This window comes from Vitis vinifera, chromosome 7, assembly GCF_030704535.1.
Source record: "Vitis vinifera cultivar Pinot Noir 40024 chromosome 7, ASM3070453v1".
Classification (NCBI taxonomy): domain Eukaryota; kingdom Viridiplantae; phylum Streptophyta; class Magnoliopsida; order Vitales; family Vitaceae; genus Vitis; species Vitis vinifera.
Window position 1 is genome coordinate 8,360,006 of NC_081811.1, and position 16,712 is coordinate 8,376,717.

Genomic DNA, 16,712 nt, shown 5'->3' on the forward strand with positions numbered 1-16,712 from the left:
GGTGCTTGCGGTGATGATAAAGAAACTGTTTTAAGCGATTGAGACGTGTGCAAAGAACGAGTGCTATGAAGCCTGTCCCAGCCTAGGTACGAGTGTGAAGGTTTCAGTTGGATGGGCCAAGATATTTAAGAATACATTGATTTGGTCGAAGCTTCCAATGGAGGAGGTAATGAACCTCCGCCTCTGTGCGGGCATTCCAAATAGGCGATTTGATAGTGATTATAGGAAATATTTTTAATATTTAAAAATTTTTATATTAAAAATATTAGAAATTTCTTTTGTGGGAATTCAATTAACATGTTCAAGAAAAGAAAAAAAATAGAAAAGTGAATACTAAAATGAAAATAGAAAATTAAAATTAGAAAACGTTTTTCAAATCAAATACAATATCATTATTAAAATTAATTTTCTAACATTAAATGATTGATTAATTTTAATTAATCTATTAACATAATCAAATGTTATTTATTTTATTTATTTATGATAATTAAATCAAATCTTTATAATCATTAATTACATTTTCGAGCAACTTATATCACATTCCAATTAATTTTTAATGCAAAAATAATTATAAAAGGGTATTTTAATATTTGCATTAAAAAAATTCATTTAATGACATATATTTAAAGAATATAATACTACAAAACATTACTAATTATTAGAAACCAATAATTAAAATTAATTTTCAAATATTAAATGACTTGATAACTAGAGTTGCTATAATAAATTTTATTTTAAATCATTTAATTTTTCATAAATTTTATATTTTAGAATATTTCCAAAAAAAAATTGCTTGTAGGGGAGGAAAAAAAAAATAATGATAATAAATATATAGTATATAGTATATATACAGTGAAAAAATTAAATCCATTTCCTTCAGAGGAAAAGGATGATATCAGTGGCAGCGCTACCCAGTGCCACATGCAAGAGCTTCTCCATCATCACCTCATCAGCTTCCTCGACAAGGTCCTTGTCCTTACTTCCATTTCTTCATTTTTTAATTATCTTCCCTTCAATTTTCAATTACATATACATACAAACACGGAGAGAAGAAGGAATCTGATTGCAGAAAAATTTTGGAGAGAATTTCAGGAACAAAATGTCATCTTTGTCCCTTCCTCCTCTTCCGGATAATCTCACCGTGGTAGGTTCTTCCCCCTCCCTCTCTCCTTCCATTTGCGCACGTTAGCAAAAACGGCGCATGTTAGTTGTGTATCTGTGTGCATGTCTGTTTTTTTTTTTCGTGATTTATTGATGGATTCATATATGAAGTGGAAGCGTATGTTAGCGCAGCTAGGTTGCGGCGCTGCGGTGGTGGATTTGTTGGCGGCTGTGGCTGCCTACCCCAAGCCCGACGATAAAATCAGGACCACCAGCTTGAAGGTGCGTTTCTATGGATTTTGGTTATTGGTTTGTGCTATTGTGCACTCCTGTGGCGTAGTGTATGTAAAAATCTGTCTTCTGGAGTTTAATTTCAGAACATGAATTCAATTTGATGATGATTGCTTACTGTATTGGACTTCAAAACTTAACGGTTTTGTGATGAATTTGACTCAGTGAGTTGACTCGTTGCCTTGGATGAGTGGTGAATTTAATTTAACCTCTATAGTTTTTGGAAAATTGGCAATGTAATTGAGCTTCTGGGGAAGTTCTTAGCTTGTAATGAGCAAATCTGTTCAATAAACTGAATTTTATTATGGCAAGTGGATTGGTTCAGTCAATTTTGATTCTAATGAGTCACTGAATCATTTAAAAGGAAAAAAAAAATGTAAGTCAGGTGGATCACAAGATCTCTTAACTTAATATGGGTGCTGAATTTTTTCTCGTTAACTCGGCTTTTTTTTATTAGAACCATTTTCTTCGTTCGTACCGGCAATTGGAATTACTTTCAACTAGTTATGTTTCAGTTCAGGAAAACCCATGTATTCTTTATGCTAATAACTATAATATTATCTAAAAGGATAGATCTTTATAATTAATTTCTTTAAAGAGATCATAATCTTGTTCCAATATGCTTGTTTCTTAGGTTCAAGGAGGTGGGAATGCGGCGAATGCTTTAACTTGTGCGGCTCGTTTGGGCTTAAAACCTAGACTGATTTCCAAGGTCTTTAAGTTATATTGTTACATATTCTTGTTCAGCATGCTCGATTTCCAAATTTCATTTAATCAGGATATATGGAAGTTGAGACTTGGGTGTGGTGTCTGGAATTTTTAAATGTGCACATGTTTTGTGATCATTAGGTTGCAGATGATGCTCAGGGCAGAAGTATATTGGAGGAGCTACAAGCTGATGGTGTTGATACTTCCTTTTTCGTGGTAAGCTTCACATATTTGTGTTGATAGTCTCTATACAGTATGTATTTATGTGATTATGAATTTTTTAGCTCTCATTAGTACTAAAATAAGTAGTACTTAAAGTTGTATGGCAAGTATTCTTGTGTTTTTGGTCTTAAAGCTGCACTGGAAAAAAGTTAATTGAATAATGGTAGATAAATTTTGAAGCCTTAAGGGCGAAGCATGTGCTCTGAAGGAACTAAAAAAAATAAATTGTCATCATCAGAATACCATAGCCACAGCTTAGTTTGGATGCGCAGAGGAACAGAGGTTGTCATAGTTTTTCAGTTGTGGGATAACATTGCCTTTCCTTTCCCCCTTTTAAATTTTTCTGTAAAGTAAATCTGGCTTGAATCCCACAATCCTCATCATCCCCAGCCAACTTCTTTGAAGTTGTTTACTTCAAGGTGTATTTCTAATTCATAATTTTCTAGAACTTGACAAATCTGCTCCCTCCTTTAAGGTCTTCTCTAGGTTCTTGCCCTCAGCCTCAAACCCATTTCAAGAGTTTCTCCTTAAAGTGCAAAGAAGCCCAGTTTGCTGTGATGCCCTGTGACAACCACACCAACCCTGAAATGCTTTTGCTGTGATGCACCATATAAATTGCATATTTCCATGCTATTTGAGCCCTTGGGTTTATGGTTTAGGGTGGCTCAAGTGTTAAAGGTTGGGAAGGGCTTGTGGGAAGTTCAAGGTTTCCCCTAATGGGAAAAAAAATTTACCCATCAAAAAAAAAAAAAATATAGTGTCATACTATCCAAAACTTTGAATATTAATAACACATGTTCATTTTTGCTTATTGTTTTTGACTAATGTTGCTTCTGCACATTTACAATTATTTTCTTAAATTTATTTATCTTCATTACGGCATGACTGGTAGCATTCCTTTGCAATCTTGCATGATGTCCTCAGTGTATTTTTAACTTGGTCTATCTTGGTTTTAGGTTTCCAAGGAGGGAAATTCACCGTTCACTTATATCATTGTCGACAACCAAACGTGAGGGTTTTTCCTTTTACCCCCCCACCCGCCTCTCACCTGGAATGTCTTATATGAATAATTTAGTATTGTTTCTGAATGGATGTTTTAGAAGAATATTGTTTCTGAAGGGATTTGAGGTGTATTATTTTCATTTTCCTCAAATGTAGGGAAGTTCTTATACTATATGTTCTCTCTCTCTATGCCTCTATCTAATGTGTGTGTGCGTGTGCACGTGTGCAACAGGAAATACACTGCTTTTTTTTGACAATGTCAAATTACCACATGATTCAAGGTGTAGAATAAATGACATGTTCATGGAAACAATCATATTATGACAAGTTTAAAGAATAACCTTGTGTTAAGAGGTTTGAGGATTGTGCTACAACAAAATTTTCCAATGTCAGTGGTTAAAACTGATATAATACTTATGAATTAGTTCAATATCGATGATAATCCAAAAAAAGTTTGCCTGTAGTTAAAAAAAACAGGGTTGATGGTATATTTCGTACATATATTTTTTTCTTTTTAATTTCCTCTATTTATTTTATTCTCCATTTGACTTTTCCCAAATACTTTGGCTATATTTGGTTCCTGGAAAATTTGAAGGAAAATACAAAGGAAAGAAAATAGAGGAACAATAGAAGGAAAGAAAAAGTGAAGAAAAAATAACAAATAGATTTAAAATTAATAAATTATTTTTATTTGCTACTTCAAACTCATTTTACTTATTTTAACTCTTTGATATAAAGATGAAATAATTTGAAAATGCATAAATTTATAATTAATTTTAATTATATTTTATTTTCTTTGGTATTTTCCCTGTTATAATCAAATATGAGAAAATTATTTTCGTAAGTTTTTTTTTTTCTTTCCTTAGTACTTTCAAGGAACCAAACATAACCTTTAGGTATACCCATTTTTTCTCGGTATGAAATCTTGAGGTTTATTTGTATGCAAAATATAACATATGCTTTTTCTCTTTGGGCAACTTTATAGCTTGCAAGTGTATTAGAATGTAGATGGTACCTACAAAGCTCTTCCTTTGCTTCCATTTAGTTCCACTGATTCAATGCATGCTTTTGGGAAAGTGCAATTCCTGGGAATGCTTTAAGATCAATTAATTTTGATTTTTAGCTACAAAATTCTATTTTTATCCAACTTTGTACATTATCTTTAGAGACTTATGATTGAAAGCAGTATCTAAATGTCAATAAGTATGTTTTGAAGTTTCATTTCCACTAGAATTTTTTACTGATTTGCAGGAAAACACGTACTTGTATCCACACCCCAGGGTATCCTCCCATGAGACCAGAAGAGCTTTCTGAGTCGAGTTTGTCATCTGCATTAGATGGAACTAGACTTTTCTATTCTGATGTAAGATTGCATGAAACTGCTTTAGTTGTTGCTGAAGAGGTAATTTTCATATTACTCTTCTAGTAATTTGGGTGTTTTACTCCTTGCATTGAACCTTTTTTAATTCCTTACTCAAGTTAGGAGTGATTATTTCGCCAATAAGTAGCAAACAGGAATAATAATAAAAGGATTATCTCATTATCTTCTGATGGGAGAGTAACAACTTAAGGTGGGTGGTTAATCAATAATGATCCATAATGGTTTTTGTTTCCTGGATTGATGTGTTCAATGAGTTGAACCATGTTCATAGAGCTTGTTACCACTCACTATTCACACATAAGTGGGGAGAGTCAAACAAATAACATAGAAAAATAAGAAACAAGTAGACAGAATGGTTCAGATTTAAGAGGCAAAGACCTTCATCAGCCAAAAGCTAAAATACCATGTAAAACTACTATTTATCCAAAAAGTTTTAAGTTGCCAGGAAATGAGCCAATATTGAGCTAAGAGAGCATTTTCTTTTTCATAAGGTTGTGGACCATTTAAGACAATACAACTTTACTTCTGTCAAGAGCATGTCATCAACAGCAAGTTTATCTTTTGATGCCCCTTACTGCACTTGAAGTTCTGAAATTTAAATATCACATAACTTAAGTCTCTAGGAGAATTATTGCTAATTTAACTGTTCATGAATCTAACGAAATACATTGATGTAAAAAAAATAAAATAAAATAATTTCACCATTGGATTGTTTTTTACTATTGTTATTATTATTATTTTTTTATTTCATCGTATTCCTTCATTTGCAGTTGTATGGGATGTTTGTTCATCTATTATTACTGGAACATGCATACATTAATGGGATTTTCTCCCCTCTTAACTTTTAGTTTCATGAGAAAAAATTACAAAACTTCTTTGATAGGAAATAGAAAATAATTTAATAAAGGAAAAGAAAATAAAAACAAGAAAGAGGGACCCTTGAAAGAAATAGGAGACAAGATACGAAAAAATACAGCACCAAGATACTTATAAACCCAAGTTGAAAACCCTCAAAGGTGGGCAATGATTCTCTGTGAAACTGACAGCAAAAGAAGAAGCTCCACTCTTATAAGACCAGCAGCTTCCTTATTAGCCGATTTGAGTACCACAACCTGCTTCTTGGAGAAGAGAAGAAATGCCTTAGTGACCATTGAACCTACCCTATGTTAACATTGAGCTTAATGCAGCCTTCTGGAAAAGGAATCCCCTGAATTTTAATATCTGCTTTCCTCAAAATGGCTGAATAGACTGCATCCTAATTCAAAGCACTAACTCTGAAAGAACCTGTCCTTTCTTCAGAAATCTTCACATTCCTTTTCTTCCAAATAACCTGAAAGCATTGCACACACACAGTTAAGTCATTTTTCTTCTAGTCCTCTTGTCAATTAGATATTTGATAGTCTAAGAAACTGCTCAATAGACTCCACTAAATGTGCATGTCACATCTATCAGGATTGATTGTTCTATAAGATCTTTCGAACTGGAGCATGTCATTGGCATTGACCTTGTTTTGAGCTGCTAACCAAGCAACAACTACCACTTTTTTGGAGGCTCTATGAGGTCTCTTGATCTTGAACATGTCATTGCCATTAATTGTCTAACATTGTTCCCACTGCTATTGCAATGACTTTTTCTTGTATTCTTATCTAGGACATCTTTCTAATGGTGAGCCTTGGTTGTTAATATACAGATATATACATTATAATGGGGCACATATTTGTTTTCTCAGTTGAGTTAAGAAGTTAGATATGCAGGAACATTATTGTGAATTGTGAATTCTTCTATACAGTTTGTAACTCAAAATATTATTGTAACTTGTAATTCTTTTTCCTGTTTCAGAAAAGTGGAATAGTTTGGAAAGCTAACAAATTTTATATTGTCCAAATGGTGAAAAATTTTAGTGTAGCGGTGGCATCATAGTTGATTGGAGATGTCATTTCATGATTTTTTGTTTATATGGATTTTATGCATGTATGCATATATGGCTAACCTATTCAATCCAATTTTTTTTGCCTTTCTACTCTCTGTTTTAGCTGACCCTTTGAGTCAAGTGTTCTAGTTCCTGTATGCTTTTCTTCATGTATCCAGTTTTTTGCCCTCACTACATTCATGTTATAAACACATTTTTCTTTCAGTTGTATCTTATTCTCTCCTTTATTGTTTTCTTCTTGCTTTACACCAAAAAAGTAAAAGTATTGATAACTGGGTGGTGAACATCATCTACTGGATTCTTCCAGTACAGGCAGCTCGCAAGAATATACCTATTTTAGTTGATGCAGAAAAGAAAAGGGAAGGGTTGGATGATCTTCTGAATTTTTCAGATTATGTTGTATGCTCAGCGAATTTTCCACAAGTAAGATGATTATTTGTTCATAAGCTACTGTTAGTTGTTTATTTTTACTGTAAATTTTTTTTAATAAATCTTAAACTTCCTGAGGATTTTTGTCTTCCCAGTTATGTTATTATCTGATATCTATGATGTCTTGAGTCCTTGTATCTGTCCTCCTCTTTTCCATATTTTTTCATAGCCCAACATACAAAGATCATTCACTTTGAAACGACAACGTAATCTAATACTCTAGTAGATCTATGCATCCAATTTCCTTTTGTTCAGCTGAATTTTTCACATGCAACCATGTCATCAATCTTAGTCCGGCTATACTTGCTCTATGCATAACACTTGTACAATTAGGTGCACTGGTAGTTGAAGTCTTTACATAAAGAAGTGACAAGTTGATGTTTTTCCTTCAAAAGAGTTCTTGTATATAATATGTCTATTATTATATGCAATATATTATAATTAGTATTATGATATACACCATTGTTTTCATAACAGTATCCTCGGTCCAATTATATTCTTATGATTGCAAAGCAGCAGTAATATGATATGTACATACATACATACATACATATATATATATATATATATATATATCAACAAAATTGGTTTTAGATGTTTAGCAAGTTTTTTGCTGTGAGATCTATTTAATTGACTAGTTTGTTTTCTTACTCTTAAACATGGTAAAGCATTTAACCATTTATTGCAAACTTGCAGTTAGTGGGATTGGGAAGCTAATTAATAAGATCATTTTTTGGAGTTTTATTAGCTTTAGGGTGATATTTATCTTCATGCATGTTTAGTACTTAATCTATTGGTGCTTTTATATGCATGATTGATTAAACATTCTTGTCTGTTTCTAACTCTGAAGTGGGGCAATGTGCCAAAGCACCAGTGAAATTTCACCATTTAGAGGTTGGTTCCTATGAAAAAAAAGGGTGGTGGTGGTGGTGGGGTTGTGGAGACATCACCTTTTAGAGAGCTTCTCTCCTTTAAAAACCAAAGTAATTTGAACCTTTTATACCTATGAAATTCTTCACAATTTACCTTTTTTTTAATCAGAAACAAAGTAATTTATTGATATGAACTTTTAAGTACAAAGGCAGGAGAAGAAATCCCAAAATTCACCATATCGTACATTAGCTAATTTCACGCAAAGCTCAATATTATTGTTAAATTTTTGACCGTCATAGAATAATTGCAGAATCTAATCATGCTACAAAGTTTTGACAATATCTTAGTATGTCTCAAGCTACAAACAGCATTTCAACGATGAAGCAAATTCTCCTCTAATCTCACAAATCAAGGTCATAATGCTTCACATACTTATATCCCCACTTTATGTTTGCCCAACCTACATGGTTGCCCTATCATAAACAAGGAAGGAGGTAGAAGCTCATGCATTGGTTATAACTGCAAAGACCGCCAGCTTGAGACAACCCATCATCCGTCTAATTCCTAAAGATTTCTTATTATTCACATGATTTTAAGAATCCCAATCAACATCTTGTCCATAGGCATTCTCAAAATTCATTCACTTTATGCAATGCTACATTTCTTTTTCATACAATCCTCCACCTCTTTATTGGTTACTACACTGTATCTGAAATTGTAGATAAAGGCTTCTTTTATACAAGCAATAGTCTCATGAATAACATGTCTCAATCTCCTAGCAAGGACTCTTAATGATCTTACAAATACTGGCTACCAAGCTAGCTGGTCTAAACTACTGAGTTGAATTATCTCTCTTTTTAGGGGGATGGGAGCAATGAAAATAGAATAAGTGCTCTTGTTTGTTCTCTCTCTCTCTTTCTTTTTTTTTTGTTTCAGAGAATTAGTGCTCTAATTCCTTATCTTTTCCAAAGAATCTAGCAAGCACCTTCTTGTGACCCCATTTCACCAAGTCCTAGCATTCATAATTAATAGTTGAAAGTAAAACCATTTTGACCATCTTTATCTCTATGGGTTAATTTCACTCACTTCTCTTAAGGTTTGGGTTAAATATATTTAGCCACCATTAATTTGAAATTTCATTATATACCTACCTATCGAGTCAAAAGGGAGTTGAGTGAAATTAACCTATGAAAAAGGAAAGGGAGATATTTGACGAAATCTCAAACTAATGGTGGCTGAGTATATTTAGCCCAAACCTCAGAGAAGGGGAGGGAAATTAACTCTTATCTCTGTCCAAGTCAAGATCAGCATCCACAATTTGCTCCTTTGAAAGGTCTTTGTAGCCAAGAGGCACTGCTTCCTCTATTGAACTTCAGCCACTCCCTTCCTTCCTCAGACTCACATCATTGGTTGAATACTACCTGGAGAGTTGTCAGACAACCTCTACAGATATCCTATCAGCACCCTTTGTAATATTTTTCGACTTCAACTAAATCTTTTTCCGTAATCCCATGAAAGAGCTTAGGGTTATAGTCTCTCAAGCATTCTAATGTCAATTTCTTACTTTGGGATTGGGTTTGGGTAGGGATAGGTGTTTCATCCCATTGTACTCATTCTCCCGCTTTTTTTCTTCTTCTGCCTCTTTGTGTTCCCTGTATATGTATACTTGAGTTGTGCCCCATTTTGTTGGGTGCTCTTTTAATATATTCTATTTGGTCTTTCAAAAGAAAAATGTAAAAGTCTAAGTGCTATAATGCAATAGTTGGAATATGGTTTGCAAGACAATGATTTTTTTCACCATCTTTATGAATTTCATTCCATGAATATGTTGACAATGGCATACTGAAATTAGATATTCTTATTCTGGTCTTGGTGTCTGTATCTGTTGAAAATTTCTGGATTTGGTCTCTGCTTGGGTTGCACTTTGAATCACCATAGGAAAGTGAATTGAGGAAAATTACAAATTGCCCATGCAAGCACACATTCTCATATGCTGGGAACAGGTGGTGAAAGCAAATAAACAATTGACATGGAAGGGAAAAAAATCAGATTGGGAAACTGATTTAGGGAACTAATGGTGCGGTCTCCTTGATTAATATTGATACATGAATTAACAACATGGTTAACCCAAAATGAAATTCAAGAGTTTAATCATGCTCATGTAACATTTTGCTGTGAAGCAAGAAAATGCTTGGGCTGGGGTAAATTTTGATAAAAAGCTTGGTTTATGTTTGTTCCTACTTTTTTCAGCCATATCCAGACAATTTATAAAGGAACTGTCACTTATTAAAATATGCCCTAGGAAACACATTTCTGGAATTTTCTGCTCCTAATATCACCTCTATACATCTCTATACATATAATGTTTGGTCATGCTTTGAAGTTATTGAGTTGACATATCTGATTTTGACTTTGTTTGATTCTTCCATTAAATTGAAATGGGTCTTCTGCATCTGTACATCCATGTAATACTGTTTAGCTCTAGTTTCTTTGGTAATTTATATGGTATGCACCTGTGTATGACTTTGTTTGATTCTTCCATTAGATTGAAATGGATCTTCTAATACTCTGGTCTTCTTCATTTGTACATCCACATAACACTGTTTAGCTCTAATTTCTTTGGTAATTTATATGGTATGTACCTGTGTATTTCTGGTGTGACAGGAATGGACAGAAGCCCCATCCATCGCAAGTGCACTTGTTTCCATGCTTTTGAGATTGCCAAAGCTTAAATTTGTGATTGTGACGTTGGGTGAAGATGGATGCATAATGCTTGAGAGAAGTTTAAATGGTGAGTATACAATGTACTGTTTTTGGTTGGTAAGGATCTCTGCCAGTGAAGATTCAGATAGTGTGGATTTGAGGTGAATGGTTACCTTTTTATTTTCTTTAAACCTAATGGCTTTGTTGGAACTCTTCCTCAAATAGAGAGTCCTGCGACGGAAGAAAGGGATATAGACAGCCTAGTAGAATCACTGAAGCAAAGGAAGCACAATGACATAGCTATCCCAACATGTGTTTCATCGGTAATATTCTTTCTTTGGAGCCTTATTCGGTCCACTGCAAGGGTGGGCTGCAGTTATCACCAATTAATATCATTAAGGTGTTAATATAATAGGGAAAGCTAATCTATGCTTGAGTCATAAGTAAACTTGCTGATAGGTATCGCTTATCACATGTTGCATGTTCTACCTTCCCAAGGAACACAATCTCATATGCATAACTTTTGTAAGATCAAGCTAATCTTGGCCTTGGAAGTTTATTTGGGTGCAAGAATCAGGTCAGATATGCATGTCATTTGTCTTTCAGCAGCAACATCCAAAAGCAAGCTTGCCAGTGCATCAAGCACAGGCTGAAGTCATCCTAACGATGTTTACTAAATAATTTTTTTTTTCTTTACTGTTTTGTTGACGTAATTGCCTCTGTAACCGAAACTCTTGTTGGGGAAAGAACAGGTAGAGAACTCTTCTACCAAACTGAATATTGGTTGAAATCAGAACTAATTTGTTCAGACAACCATTCTCAATGAGTGCTGAAATGCAATTTGCTGCTATTCTCTCAATTAACATTTTTCGAGCTCTAGAAGTTGGGTTATTAAATGAACATGACAGGGTTAGAAATCAAACATTTCGTTAAAAATAGAAGTGGGTCTATTTGATCACCTCTAAACTCGCTCTTCCAATGGAGTTTTCCATTTGTTGGTTCCCCGTTGTGAATGCTGAAATGAGGGAGAGAGATAATAGGTTTTTTTTATTTATTTATTATTATTATTATTATTTTTTATGCATCTTTTCCACTTCAATCCTCCCAGTCAGTTACAAAAGTGAGAGCAAATGGGATAGGGACAGTGAATGCAAGGCTGTTTGTGGGAACAGCTGAAAAGATACCACCCTCAGAAGTTATTGATACAACTGGTGCTGGAGATGCATTTATTGGAGCAGTTCTTTACGGTATGTGAAACTGTTCAACCTATTATGTCCTTGTCTGTTACCTCTGTGGGTGTGCATTGCTCTTTACGATTTCTCCTGGAGCTTCTGCTTTTCCATGCTTTTGACCAGCCATATATTATTGACATATACCACCAAGAGGTACCTCATTGTCCACCAGAAATTGAAGTGAGCAGGCCATCCTTCCTCCATCAAAATGGATAAGGATGTTATATATGGCATTGATGTTTCAGAATCCTCAACTGCCTCGGGCTGTCCAGTTAGGACTGCCAGGAACTTGTAGTCTACTTTTTTTACATCTGATTATACTTATCATATTTCTTGGGCCATTGTTATTACATTTAGAAATATGATCATTCCACAAACTAATCATTAGGGTAACTTTTCTGTTTTAGTTTTGCTAGATGGGGTTGATACTTAGTTTAGTTCTGTATTTTCTTGCAGCTATCTGCACCAACATGCCACCAGAGAAAATGTTGCCATTTGCTGCTCAAGTGGTGAGTAAACTATTTGTCCTATGCCAATCAGAAAATAAGGTTGTTAATGACCTCTTATGTGCTGATAATTGCAGGCAGCTGCTGGCTGTAGAGCCTTGGGCGCCCGGACTGGTCTCCCACACCGCACCGATCCTAGATTGGCATCCTTTTTACACTAAACTTTCTGAGAGTGTTACTGCTGCAACATCATTTCTGCAACAAATGAGAAAAACATAACATTTTGTTTTTCTTCTTGAAGACACTGAAGAGCAAGGATTTGGCATGTAACAAGGAACAATGTTTAACATTGGCAAAAGAAAAGATATTGTAATGTTTTCCATGTTACAACGTTAATTTTGATGCATATTAAGAAAGAATACTTTTTTGATTGTTTCAAGAAGGCTTTTGCTAGGGTTTAAAGACACTAGGGGCAACAGTGCCATATGAAAAAAGGAAATCTCAGAGAATGACCCAGACAAAAAAAAAAAGTGTTTTTACACTTTAGAATACCAAATGGGCAAGGTAGTTTTTGTCATTTGTGGAGAAGAGGCCAGTGATAGTGAAGGGCATCCATTCAACCAACCAAAACTCAGAACTTTATGACACAATACTGTAGAATTTTCCATAAAACAGAACTATGAAAAACATCAAATAAATTCCCAATAAATGGCAATACTTCAGAGCATAAACATGCCTGAGTATACAGCTCACTAGCAATGGAAAAATATCCATACACTACTCCAATTCCTAAAGCCACATATGACACAAGACCCCACACAAAAACAAACATAAAGTAATATCCCCAACTCTAAACATCAGGTTCCCCCTTCTCCCACTACATACAAAAGTAATGCATTTCTGTCTCCTGGTTCATAAGAAGCTATCAGCCTTTGTGGGTAACCTTCTAAAGAAACTCAATGCTCTGGATGGCAGCTTGCTTCTGAACTTTGGTGGCCTCAACACATACAGTCCCCACAATGCCACCACAGCCTTGGTGGGCACAAGGTAGAATCCGACTGCCGCAAACAGGCAGAAATTCACAAACAAGAATGTTGCTCTGGGGTCTCGCCAACTTAACAGAGCTTGGAACCTTTCCCCCTGTGAAGCCATGTCTCCAACCACAGTTTGAATCCTCCCAGCCACACTCCTGAGGCGATCATACCTCATTCGAACAATCTCCGCGCTACGACTGGTTGGGAAAGAGTCGAATTCCTCATCCAATTCATCAGGGTACACAGTCTCCGCATGGGAGAGGCGGGTGTCCATGTGGGGTGGTTGGCGGGGCCTGGACCTATACCGCCATATCCCCACAAAAGCCATGTAGAGCAACAGAAGGGGGATAATCAGCTCTGGAAATGAAACCAGCACAAGGAAGATCATCATAAAAATGGTGGAGTAGACTGGCTTGTTCCAATTCCGCATGGACTCCACAAACCGACCCATGGCAACAAAGCTAGAGAGCACGCTCATGAGCCGGAAGAAATTAGCCTTGCTTCTCCTCATGCTCCACATATGGGAGTCGTGATCAAGCATGTACTCAACCACCTCCCTCCCCAGCGCAGGCTCAGCCCTGCTCAGCCTGGATGCCACCACATTCATAGCCTGGTACCGCAAGCTATCCAATTGATTCACAGACAAGGGATGCACATAGTGCATCTTTGGTAGCAATGGCAATGTATAAATGCTGAGCATGTTGCCCATATTGGCACAAGAAAACCGCACTGCTAAATGAAGCTCCCCCATTTTCTTCACACCCGAGGTGTGCAACATGAGGAGTGGATAAGAGTGGGTATAAACCCGATCGGATTCAAGGGTAGACAACCGAATCCGGACTTTCCCAATACGAGAATCGCGATAACCACCTGCATTGGTGGTGTTCTTATCGACCCGGCTATTATCAAACACCCCAACCGTAATGACAGTACAGGGATCAAATACTTCCCATGTGTACTGCTCATTCCACTTGGGCGACAGGCTATCCACCACCGTCCTAGTCCGAACCCATTTGTGGCCATACTTGGCGACACAGTAGGAATCCGTAGACCCTCCTTTTCCTTCTTTGAGTTTTATGGGAATAAGGCCAGTGGCCCCCAGAATTCCAATTTCAAGCACACCAATGTGGGGCTTCCATAGCTGTTTGGCCGTGGGCCTAACATCACTGCTATACATTGTGGCCTCATCAAGCACATGGTAACCCCCTTCAAGGGATACTCGGAGGTGAATTCTAGAGCCAAACCTGCTCACTATTTTGGGCTCACCGGCGTTGCCAAGATGATTATCAAGGTTAAACCACCGAGAAGTCACAGCTTTATCATCGGTTCGCCTCTCTATTGCGGTCACCGGCAGAAGAACCCTTCCCACAACCTCGTCCCTGCCAGGGGCGACGCGGTCCTCGACCGAGACTAGCAGGTAATCCTCGAATGGCTCTGCAACGACAAACATCAAATCTTCATTCCAATAAGGATTTGACAAACTCCTGCTCGGACTGGCCTGAGCAATTCTAGTTCTGAACACCTGATTTCCAACTTGGGCTTTCACTGAAAGCTCGGGAAACTTCACCATTGAGGCTCCCTTTTCTCCTGGAACGATGTCCTGCGCTTCGATGATCGTAACCCGAAAATACCACAGTTTTGGGGATAGATAGACTTTGGACTTGATGGAGGACAATCCATCGAAATGCACATTGGCCGCCTTCGAGTGCCAGGCCTCGGCGAAGGCCTCGTCGGCCTGAGTTCCGAACCATATGGAGACCATGACCTCCCCTGCTTTCGATTTATCGCCTTTTTTGTCCTCCATTCGATGCCACTGAGACGCCAATTGGCTATCAGGAGGAACCCTTCTGGGAACTTCGTTCAAATCAAACCAAACACGCCCCAAGAACTCATCCTTATCCTTCTCCTTCACGAAAATTTCAGCGACTGATGACTGTATACAGTCCTTTGAAAAGGCGAAGACTTGGCCCCACTCTGGGTTGTTGGCACTCACCCTCTTGGTGATTCCTCTGTAATTTCCGAGCTTCACTTCCGCCATTACTTCACCTCCACCAGACGCCGAAACATCGCGGCATTTCAGAATCCTGACATACAGATACTGCATTTGCTCCACCAGATCATAGGTCGAACTGGTCTTGTCCCTGTGCAGAAGACCCCCACCCAGGTGTGGGCTCGTTTCTTTCAGCGAGAACTCGTTGGACCCCCCGGAGAAAACGTTCCTGAGGCCGCCCACGCCGGCCGGAACACCACCGCCAGGGCCGGGAATCGCCGGAGCATGTCCAGTTGTGATGACAACGGGCTTGATATCACCTGGCTTTGGACCCCCTGGCTTTGCATGTTGTTGGGTCTGCTGACTTGGCTTGTTGTTGTTGTCCGGTGCCATCTGTTGTTGTTGCTGCCTTGCCATGGCTGGACCTTGCTGCTGCAACTTCTTGTTCTTCTTTGACGAAGATGACGACGACCCAGACACAGCTGCGTCACCACTGGTCACCTCTTTCACCGCTTCCTTCGTCGAAAGGTAAAACTTCAAGCTAATCTCCCCACGAATGTGAGAAAACAAGCTTCGCTTATCAAGAGTATACAACTGAGCAACCTCCTCCCCCTCCTTGGCAATGCTGGTGCCAGACACTCTGACTTTACCCAGAAAATTTCTGCTATTGCTGGACCTTTTCTCGTTGAAAACATTGATCTCAATGGTCCTATAAGGAAGATCAGCGACGTCCTTGACGTGAAAAACGAGCTTTTCGCTCCAAACGGGGTTGAGGTCCTTGTACTTGACTTGGGTCCTGAGCCTCTGGTTCTCAAACTCCACCTCCACAAAGGGAGAACACGAGCCTTCACCATCCTTGGGCATCAAGTTGTGGGCTGCAACCACTTCCACCACAAGCTTTTCTTTGTTGCTGTTGGCGTCGTCCATGGCTGCTGCTGTCGACTGTTGCTTAACAGAGAAGAAGAAAAGGAGAGAGATAAAACGGATGAGAGAAGCGTGAATAGAGAGAGAAAGAGAGATGAAGACAAAATGGGTGGCTCAAGAGATGGCGAAGAAAGCACAAGAGCCTGCAGCAGAAATACAAATATAGAGAGAGAAAGCTAGAGATAGGAACCACTGATATGGATTGAGTTGAAAGAAGAAGAAGAAGAAAGACCTTTCTTTATGGCTCCCACTCTTTTCCTTGGCGCGTGTCCTATCACCTCACCAACCATCTTCATATATTTTTCTTTTTCATAATTTCTAATTATAATTTTTTGTTACCAAAATTATTTTTTCCATTTACTTTTTGAAATATACAAAATATTAAAATAAAAACCATATGCATTTTATTGAATTTTCCTAAATGATGTGTAGATGCTGTGTTGTAA

The 16,712-nt window shown here is 37.3% G+C and overlaps 2 protein-coding genes across 5 annotated transcripts; one reads left to right on the top strand and one right to left on the bottom strand.

Moving 5' to 3' along the window:
• The first annotated feature begins 142 nt into the window (after positions 1-142).
• LOC100241187 (uncharacterized) lies at positions 143-12,757 on the top strand. Of its 4 annotated transcripts, none has more exons than XM_019221089.2 (14): positions 143-166; positions 881-966; positions 1,093-1,144; positions 1,273-1,383; positions 2,027-2,104; positions 2,242-2,316; positions 3,279-3,331; positions 4,576-4,726; positions 6,948-7,058; positions 10,602-10,728; positions 10,866-10,963; positions 11,749-11,887; positions 12,329-12,381; positions 12,456-12,757. In XM_019221089.2, the coding sequence occupies exons 1-14, from the start codon at positions 158-160 to the stop codon at positions 12,537-12,539; spliced, it is 1,227 nt and encodes a 408-aa protein (XP_019076634.2). In that variant the 5' UTR covers positions 143-157; the 3' UTR covers positions 12,540-12,757. The 4 variants fall into 4 exon arrangements, with proteins under 4 accessions (XP_019076634.2, XP_002268232.3, XP_059593973.1 ...); XM_002268196.4 differs by having other exon boundaries at positions 1,294-1,383; XM_059737990.1 differs by lacking the exon at positions 143-166 and having other exon boundaries at positions 875-1,144; positions 1,294-1,383.
• Positions 12,758-12,996: 239 nt separating this feature from the next.
• On the bottom strand, positions 12,997-16,450 carry LOC100246307 (multiple C2 domain and transmembrane region protein 10). Its single transcript, XM_002268155.4, has one exon. The coding sequence runs from the start codon at positions 16,267-16,269 to the stop codon at positions 13,231-13,233; it is 3,039 nt and encodes a 1,012-aa protein (XP_002268191.1). The 5' UTR covers positions 16,270-16,450; the 3' UTR covers positions 12,997-13,230.
• Positions 16,451-16,712: the final 262 nt, after the last annotated feature.